The sequence below is a fragment of the Octopus bimaculoides genome, chromosome 5, assembly GCF_001194135.2.
Source record: "Octopus bimaculoides isolate UCB-OBI-ISO-001 chromosome 5, ASM119413v2, whole genome shotgun sequence".
Taxonomy (NCBI): Eukaryota; Metazoa; Mollusca; class Cephalopoda; order Octopoda; family Octopodidae; genus Octopus; species Octopus bimaculoides.
Genome location: NC_068985.1, coordinates 23,377,731 through 23,388,361, shown reverse-complemented (window position 1 = coordinate 23,388,361; position 10,631 = coordinate 23,377,731). Strand labels below are relative to the sequence as shown.

The 10,631-nt window shown below is 32.6% G+C and overlaps 1 protein-coding gene across 3 annotated transcripts in view; it reads right to left on the bottom strand.

The window, feature by feature from the left end:
* The window catches only part of LOC106883585 (ankyrin repeat domain-containing protein 17), a 120,858-nt gene that overhangs the window by 39,495 nt on the left and 70,732 nt on the right, over positions 1–10,631 (bottom strand). For all 3 annotated transcript variants that reach the window (XM_014934654.2, XM_014934655.2, XM_014934657.2), the window contains 6 exons: positions 9,988–10,144; positions 4,817–4,967; positions 3,355–3,502; positions 2,060–2,293; positions 1,430–1,572; positions 701–890 (listed from right to left, as the gene is read on the bottom strand). In XM_014934654.2, coding sequence (XP_014790140.1) covers positions 701–890; positions 1,430–1,572; positions 2,060–2,293; positions 3,355–3,502; positions 4,817–4,967; positions 9,988–10,144 — 1,023 coding nt within the window. The remainder of the gene's footprint in view (positions 1–700; positions 891–1,429; positions 1,573–2,059; positions 2,294–3,354; positions 3,503–4,816; positions 4,968–9,987; positions 10,145–10,631) is intronic.

Genomic DNA, 10,631 nt, shown 5'->3' with positions numbered 1-10,631 from the left:
GTCTGGAGAGCCAGCAGCTGCACCAGGCTCCAATCCGATCTGGCAATGTTTCTACAGCTGGATGCCCTTCCTAACGCCAACCACTCCAAGAGCGTAGTGGGTGCTTTTTATGTGCCACTGGCATGGGAGCCAGTTAGGTGGCCCTGGCATCAATCATGTTTGGATAGTGCTTTTTACATGCCACCAGCACGGGAGCCAGTTAGGGGGCACTGGCATCGACCACTTCAGATGGTGCTTTTTATGTGCCACTGGAATGGGAGTCAGTCAGGCTGACCTGGCATCGACCATGTTCAGGTGGTGCCTTTTACGGGCCAACAACATGGGAGCCAGTCAGTCGGGGGCACTGAATTTACCATTTAGTCTCCTATCCTATTTCTAAAAAGTATCATCTTTATTTTCATTCAGCTAAAACACTATATCCACATCCATATATCAAAACCACTGTTGAGCCTAAGTTTTCATAATTTCACATCCATTTTTCTATGTTGGTTATGGCTCAACAGATATTCCTATGTCTTACCACTTGTGTTCCTTTGTCATCTAGCACACACATACACACAGCAACAGGAATGTTGCCAATCTTTGTTACTGTGGGTTTTTTTTGTAGGCTTTCATGGCTGGATGTGCTGCTTGCAGCCAAAGATACATACTTAAATGGGAATTCATACTAAATCTCATAAATGAAATAATAAAAACTTACCATGAGCAAGTAAAAGTGCTACCATTTCTTCATGGCCCTCTCGTGCAGCTTCCATTAGTGGTGTATAACCTTCATCATTAACTTCTTCCAAATTTGCACCTCTTTCAATTAACAAGTTTGCTAATTCCACATGCCCACCACATGCAGCTAATGTTAAAGGTGATTCAAAACTATCAGCAGGCATATTAACCTACAAATATTAATGATTTAAAGATAAATTAATACAGACATAGAGTTTCAAAACTTTAAAGAGAGGAATGTAAAGATGTGATATTGAGACCTTCTGAATGAGCATTAATAATGAGAAAGAAAATAAATGATGAACTATATTCAACAGAAAAGCAAAACCCTCATTACTGCATCACAATAACAGTAGTACCAACCACAAGAACATTTAGCACAGTTCACTATAATCTGCAAAAGCAATACCTCATCTCTCCTGACAAATTTATTCTTAAATATACACATGGGGAATACTATAATTGGGAAAATGAAAGATTCTCTTCATGCCTTATCCCCACTAAAACTATCATTGTTGCAGTAGAAAAGGATCTTATTGGGTTTCACAATCCAATTATAGAATAAATTAACCAAGATCTTACTGTTTACACTGCAGTATGTTAATATATCATCAGAAGGTCATACTCACCAGGAATTAAACTCTGAATTAAAAACACTATACACAAACAACACTATACAAGTAAAATATTTGTCCATAAAGTTGTTTACCTGAGCTCCACTATCCAAAAGTAGTTTAGCTACTTCGACATGACCATCCATCGAAGCTTCCATCAGAGCTGTATGCATTTCATCTGTTTTATGTTCTTGGTCAGCTCCAGCTTCTAATAAAAATCGAACCATTTCTAAATGTCCTGTGAAATAAGAATAATAATGATGAATTTTAACTTTTTGCACAGAACTACATATTGTATTATGGAAGGGGGTTTGAAATCAAAGAGAGAGCAGTACTTTGTAGCTATTTTATCAAAGCCAAAAAAGAAACAAAGTAAACTCCACTAAGATTTTCATAAGCAAAACAAAGGGACATAACTAAACACTGCTGCTTTAGCTACTGCCATAGTGAAGACAGTTTGAATAGAAAATAAAGCATATAGAAAATTTACATTAATCTCATTAAATATACCAGAAATAGAATTAACAAAACAGGATCCCAAAACAGTAAGCCATTAGCAACAAGGACATCTGGCCAAAAGTCAATGACTCAAAAATATACATACATTCAACTCAAAGAAATGTAAAACAAATGGATAGATTAAAATTTTATGGGTATATTTTCCTTGTATGTTATGATATATTACAGTAAATAATAGATATTTAATGATACTTTCTCCTACATACCTTTGTAGCAAGCAAGTGTGAGGGCACTTTCTTTGAATTCATTGGAATGGGTATTGATTCCGGCACCGGCATCTAATAATATCTTTGCTACTCCCACATGACCTGCGCTAGCTGCTTCCATTAAAGGTGTGTGACCATTTTCATTGTGAACTTCAACATTGGCACCATATTCAATTAAAACCATCACAACATCCTCAAATCCACCACAGGCAGCATAGTGAAGAGGTGTATTACCTAAAAATAAGACCATTAAAATATTAGAACCAAAAATAAAAATAAAATGTAAAATAAATATATTTTTTTCTTATAGGCTTCTGTAACGTTCAACATTCCAAGTTAGTTTGTTCTGTTCCTCTCACTAAATGTCTTGCAGATTCCTTAGATGGGCAAAACATTTAGAGCAGTAATAAATTTAAATTTTGTCTCTATTCCAGTGTGTAAAAATGAATTAGATAAAAAGTAATTTTAATAAATTATTTGCACAATGTGAAACCCATTAATGTAGAATGTATAGAACGATGCCTCCATTAAGTGGTTATATCCAACATTAGTAGACCCAAAACTTGAGTTAGTTTATCACAAGCTGTTGTTAGGTAATATTACACATTTGTTTAGGTAAATTTAGACAGGGGCAAATGTTGTGCTTCAAAGTCCCAACCAGTCAGTAAAAGGTTAATTTAACTACTGTCATACTGTAAATACATTTCATTCTATTCATTTTGCTAACTATATATACAGTTAAGCCTTTGGATGTGTTACATAACATTTATGAAATAATAATACAAATACACAGAAAACAAACTCAAAATTACAAAATAGAAAATAAGGAAAATCCAGAGAAAACTTTCAAGAAAAGAAACATCTCCAAAGCCTCTTTATATATAACAATAAAGACCAGAAGCTACTTGTGGACTAAGAAATAATAACCTAGTTTAACAGCTATTGAGTATTCTCATACATTCTCGGAATATTCTTTATCTAAAAGTTTGTTTTGTAAAAGAGCAAGTCTAATTCTAAAACAGTCAATTTTAACAAAAATACTTGGTAGGGTTTAATTTTTGTTTATAACTATGTTTAACAATGAGCTTCAACAAATAAAAAAACTGGAATGCATAGTGTGTGAGTGTGTGTATCAATATTGAAGTATATAAGATACTTGAAAAGTAATTATGCAATTAAAATAGCTTTCAAGGAATTATTTCATCATATACTAATGCAGTATAATCATAAAAGACAACAAGAAGAAATTCCATAAATTATTTACTAAATAATAAAATAAAAAAAAAATATGTTACCAGCTGAAGACTGTGCATTCACATCAGCTCCGTGAGTAATTAATAGTTTGGCAATGTCGACAAAACCTCCACTAGAAGCTTCCATTAATGGAGTACAGTCACCCTTGATGCCTCTGTCTTCAACATTTGCTTTCATAACCAACAAAACCTATAAAGAAAAATCAATAAAAAGCTAATTAGAAATATCCAAGACACTTCCAAATCATATAGGATCTATATGTACAGAGTGGAATTTTCAAACCAGCTATTTATAAATAAAAACATTTAATGTGCTTTTTTTTTAAATAAAAGTAACAATCAAATTAGCTTCTTTGCAAGTTCTATATAGCTCTTATTGTCCCATATAAGTTGAAAAGAGAAGGTAGAGAAACAATGCTCAGACTTAATAACACAAGACATTGAATGGTTTTGAGAAACAGAAACTGAAAGAAGCCTACTATGCATGCATGCATGCATGCATATATATGTCCTTCTTATGACATACTTGATGATTCTAAATGAACAACATCATCATATATCATTCATTTCCAACTTTCCATGAAAAGCATGTCTGGCCACTGGTGAAAGAAAGGGCACTCAGCCATTAAAAAATCTGCCTCAACAAAATTCTATCTGACCCATGCAAGCATGGAAAAGTGGACAATGAAACACTGAGGATTAGGTATACCTGTACCTCTCCTTCATTACATACATATATGTATATATGTGTATGTATGTATGTATGTATGTATATATATAGACACACACAATAATGAGCAAAAAGAATGAGTGCTGAACACCAAGGGACAAACAATTATCATTATCATCATCATCATCATTTAACATCCTCTTATAACTGATAGCTCGAAAGAATGCTTTTTATGTGAATAGGAAATACTTTTGCACATTTCATAACTAATAATTTCCTAACAAACAAATTAGAAGATATCTGGGAAACATAGGTTGGTATCTGATATTATTTGGGATAATCAGTTTGTTAGGCTTAAGTGACCCCGAAAAACTCCCACGTGATTGTGTTTATACAGGATGAGTAGAGTAGGCTCAAAAAAGACACTTTACAAAATAAGCATGTGCAAAGACCAAAGTGGAACTGCAGCAAGCATGTCCATGTCTATAAGGGAACTGCTTTGTTTTAAAGATAGTGAGGTCTTGATAAAGTACCAGAAAACTTGGCTGATGCTTCTGAGTTCAGTTCATACTAAAGCTATTGTATTGTGGCACCAGGCAAGATATGTAAGTTTCTCGCCAGTGATTTTTATTTTTTTAATAGGTGACATTAATGTTTCTGATTGTGGGAGGATTGTTTTAACAATATACTAATGTCCTTATGTCCCAATCATGCAAAAGCTATCCACCCATGCTAACATGAAAAATACAGAAACTAGACCACCCCACCACCCAAATTTTTTTTTACTGTTTCAGTTTTGGAAATACAAATAGAAATAAACAATCCTGAACTAACCTGAGCCAGTTCATAGTAGCCTGCTGAGCATGCAAGGGATAACAAACTCTCCCCCTCTTCCGTCGTCTCATGAACACTGCTACCTTCTTGTAACATCTTTCTTACTGCAGACACATCGCCATCACTGCATGCTTCCGCTAAAGATCGAGAGCTGCAAAAAAATTTCTATTAATTATTGAAGAACATTACTATTCAAAATACATTTATACTGCTAGCTACCAACAAGTTACAAGCAAAAGCTGAATTTATTAGTAAGTAAATAGATAAAAAAAAAAAAAAGCAACTAAATATATATACAATATACTCACACTAGAATAACTGAAATTAACTGAATAAAAAAGGAAAAATATTTTACAAAATTGTAAGTATTCATTTTATGTTGTTTCAATAATTTACTAACTTCAGCTAAAATGTAGAATGGTTGAGATACAGGAGATGCATGCTGTAATTATAATCTAATAGTGAAGCTTTACATAAATCATGTGGTTCGTTGTATTTGTTGCGTGAAGCAATTGTCTCTTCACATAAATATTATTCGATTAATTGTGATATAGAATCAGAAACTGAAGCAAGCCCATCTTATGCTCAGTGAATACAACACAATGACTGTATTAAAATTTGAACTTATGGTCATTAATCTATAATCTCAATGCCTAATTTTGTTAATTATTCAATCACAACAATGTGATTTCAGGATTGGCTCAAGAACAAAAAATATAGTGTTTATACAGACAATATATGCTGACTACCATTTGGCATAAACATTTCTTAAATGCATATTCCTACACATACAAACACACATTAGATAATACTGCATTAAAAGCAGTGCTACAATCCCTTTGTAAGGATATTAACTGAACTCGGTTTGTATTCCTAATAGGTGTCTCCAAAAGATTCATGGTCAACAAAGTAAATAACGAATGAAAGAGCAATATGTATAGCAGCTACTTTAGGTAATATCAGAAAATATGGCATACATACAATAATTACTATTTAACTTTTATAAAATTTCTTGATGCTAATACAAAATGATGAAATGAATAATTTCCAAATAAAACAAAATGCTCAAACTGTGCATGTGTGTGCGTGTGCATATGTGCATTTTACTCATTGCCTGCCATCAAGCCTAGTATAAGCCTTATCCTGCACTTCTTTATGTTAACTCTCTCCCCCTCTCTATGCAATGTGAAGCCTGATTAGTGAAATCAACCAACTTATCAATCAACATTTATACCTGCTATTATTATACAGAGACACAAATGTAGAAGAGTGCTAGCTGTTATATATTGTTTCAGAAAATTTCTATTAAGAGACTTTCTATATTAAAATCACACAGCTTGCACAGAACATTGGCAGCAAATAGTCGGACACTGGTTTCATGACTTGATTTAGTATCCTCAGTGACAAAACACTTTCAGACATTCTGGGCTAAACCAAAACCTTCAGCCCTATACAGAAATCAGCATACCAGGCATTTACTGATTTGTGTAAAAGGTGACCAAGCAAAAATTAAATCAATAAATACTTGGAATAGCACTAGATAAAAATAACAACGTATATAACATGTATATTACAAATGTAGAACAGTGCTAGCTGTAATATTTTGTCTCAGAGCAATTTCAAATAAAAACAATGTGTTAAAAGAACAGAGCTCATTCAAAATGTTGTCAGCAGATTGCCAGACACCAGAGTTTCAACTTAATTTGGTCTCCTCAGTGATTAAAAAACTCGACATTCTGAGATAAGTCAAAATCTTTGTTCCAGGCCAACTAACTTTTTCACAAATCAGTTTGTTGATTTCTATATCAGAACAAAGATTTTTGACTTAATTCTATCCAGGAGTGTTGATTACTGAAGAGGCTAAATCATGTAAAATCACCAGTGTCCAATAATCTGTCAATATTCTGGGTAAGATCTGCAGTTTTAACACAAAATCTTTTAAAGATAACTATATATATACACATATATTAACTTAAAATCTGGATAATTTGTGTAATGTTCAACATTAATCTAGTTCACCTAGCTCCACAATATGATGAGGTTCAGCACTCTAAATTACCTGTGTAACTGCCAAGTTTAGTGAGTATTGTACTCAAAGATCTTCATTTGCATAGAATAAGAGAGAAATGAACTCCCCAAATTAACATTTCTTGTATACTACATTAATGCTAAATCAATATATATATATATATATATATATATATATATATATATATATATGGCAACCAACCACCAAATATTTTAATTTTTGAACACTTTAGATTCACTTTTTAGCAGCAACATTAACACAACCATTAATGCTACAGCAAACAGCCAACAGTTGCACTACAAGAACTGCCAACATCACCAAGACACATGGCAGCTTTAAATCACAAACTGCTAATTTTCCTAAGCAGTTTTAAAACATTGTCACATTCCATCAAAGAACCTGTTAGTACATCACAGAATCATTAAACAGCTAAGCAAAAATCTCCAACATGTTTAGTTATGCTTAAAAATCTACTCACTACATGAAAAATTGACCAGAGCAACACTAGAACATTTTTACTTAACACAATAATACACCTCACTGAAGCATCATTTCACAAAATAACCCTAATACTCATGTTTAACATGCTAAAAATCAGATAAGCACTAGACATTTGTGTTGCTAGGCTTAGGAATACATAAATTTACTTTTATTTTGGATAATATAAGTCTTCAACCTCTATATTCTCTACAAGCAAATATTTATATTAACATTTTTAAAATTTTATTTATATAAGAAATATAAATAACATCCAAACATTCAAAAAACACTTATGAGTCACCACCCATACCAAAGAATTTTAGTGATCAAGATAAAACTAGACGTTTAGAAAGAAGAATTAACATAGTGTATATCAAAAATGAAATAGACAGAAAAATTTAAAACTTGAATCAACTTGCTAATGAGGTAGTCAACTCTATCAACTCTATTAAAAATGTGCCCTTGTTGAAGTTCTATACAGTTTAACTACAATCTTCTCAACGTATCAGCCTTGAGGCAGTCAACTCAACAAGAGTAAAAGAATTGGCTTGTACCAACCTGACAAAAGTTTGCATATTTTATCAAGCAAGAATCATAGTTCAAATATCAGTACAACATAAAGCTAAAAAATATTGATCAGTTCAAAGTTTTGCAATATGTAAAAATCAAACATTTGTAAACCAAAGCTTGTGAGTAAAAAAATAAATGACTATGTTGTTCAGTAAGTAACCAAGAGAAGCAGGTTTCAGATCTCATCAGCTGTTTACAAAATATTTTGGAAAAACAAAATGGACAATGGCAGATTCTATACTAATACATTTACATGACATTTTCTTACATAAAATCATCTGGGTGTTTAATATATAACTTAATTTACAAAATTAGATCATTTAACTAAAATATGCTTGGTTTCTTTTAGAGTAAAAGAACCATTTTTTAATGTATTTACATTCTGAGTCCAAATTTTAGATAAAATCTATCAGAAATGTCAATACCAAATATTACCTTTCTGTAAGCAATGGTCATCTCTAAAATGTTGTGCTATTTTGTTGGTGTGTTCTATAGACTGAGGAAAAGCAGTGCCCATGACCATTTGCAGGGCTTCTAAGATTGACAGCAGGAGAAGCCCCAAAATTCATGAGAAAGCAACACAACTTGAGTGAACTTCAGACTAGGTTAACTGCTTGTAAGAAACCAACTAAGGGAGCAGATAGTGATGCAGTTAAACTGGACAATAGATTAAGTTTACTGTCCAAAAATGTAGAATCCACCCAGAAGGGCATCCACAATTTCTCTTTAAAAACTAGTTGTATGCACAAGGCTTAGGGCTAACCCAAAATTATGGTAGGCGACACCAAAAGTGTCATGCAGAGAGACTGATTTGGAATCACTTGATTCAAATCAAATTTCTTAACTACAAAGTTAGAATGCATGAAAGTTAAAAATCTAAATTTAAAAAAATCTGCTTTTAAGCAGAGGGTTCAGAATCTAAAATTATTCAATACACATACATCTTGCATAAATCAATTTTCTCACATGTTCTATCTCTAACAATTCTCTAAATTTCTTTTTATGTATCATTTTTATGTCACACAAATAAAGAATTGCATTGTCAATCCCTTCAGTATTAGCAACAAAACTACTATCATCATCATCGTTTAACGTCCGCCTTCCATGCTAGCATGGGTTGGACTATGTTTCTTTAAATTGTAAATAATTTTTAAAACATACAATTCAACAAGTATACATTCTCATTATTTTCAGTATTATAATGCAGTGATGCTCAATTTTGCATAGACATAGCAGTTTATCGTATATAATCACTAACCCAAATTTATAAACCAAATGTTCACTCACATCTGTACAATGGTCAAAATTCCACAGAAGAAATTAACTTACCACAGTAGATGGAATTTTTCCAACTTGAATCAGACATGTCAGTACTTTAGTATTATTATCTGAAAATTCCTACCTAGAGTTTTCTCAACTATTACGCCTAAGTACACAATTATAATAATAGCTTTAATTTATTGATCTTAATACAGCTCTCTCATTTATTGGTATTTAATAACAATGTCATTTTGGACCCAAGTCACAATATATTAAGGAGCATATTATTTTTTGAGATATGAAAAGTAGTCAACTATGGTAAAACTGAACCAGAAAGACAGAAGACATTCTCTGATGCTCTACTTATGCTAATATACCACCAAGGCATATAGCCTACAGGTTAGGGTGTTGCACACACCATCACTAGATAAACGGGTTTGATTCCAAGACCAATAGTGCGTGGTCTTCTTGAGCAAAACACTTTGCTCTTAAGGTGGGTGAACGGCAGAATCACTGGTGTGTCAAAAGAGATGCATTATAGTATTTACATTCTGAGTTCAAATCCCACCTGCCTAGAGAAGGCAATGGGAAACCACTCCAGTATTCATCATAAATCTAGTTATGGTAGCCAAGGTTCCAGTAATCTACTTAACCATGGCAGGGAAGAATACATGCTCTCCCACGTCATATAGGGAGTGCTGGAGAAGGTTCACATGCAAGGATCTGCCCAAAGGTAGACCTACACTAGACTAGACCACCAATACATAAACACACTCACACACATACATATTCAATTAAATCTTTATCTAAAACAATAAAACCAAAACTTTACCCTTCTTCACTTGTCGACTCGCCTGGCTGTTCAGCTTTCATTCTATGAAGTGCAGCCGCTGCTTCATCAAGTGCACAACTAACAGAAGAAGTCAGCTTTTTTAAAACATCAGGGTCAGTTAGAACTTTTCCATCAGAAGTGGACAGTTTCCCAATTCCTATAATACAGAATCAAAAGTTTTTTTTTTTTAATTGAATTTTTAAAAAAATGCACATAAATAAATATGATGATTTATGAGGAAGCAATGAAATTTTGTAAATTAACCTGATGATTTGCAATACTCATTAGAAGAACAAGAAAATTAAAATGAAAAATACCAACCAGTCAGTAAGTTCATTATTTATTATTCTAAACCAGTGACTCTCATTAATAAAGAAAATGATAATAGAAATAGTGTGAGACTCTTAAGACTTTTAATCAATACTAGGTATAGAAAAAATTCTTAATACAGTTTTCATAGACCCCAGCAGAATCCGAACAAATAACATATAACAAATTATATAAAGTGAACAAAGGAGTTGAATATTAACTGAATACTGTTTTTTAAAATAGCATTAATGCTTATAAATCTGGAATTCTGCAAAACGAAAAAAAAAAAAATTGCTCTAAGATGAAATTCACTGAAAGTTGAAAGGAAAATCTTT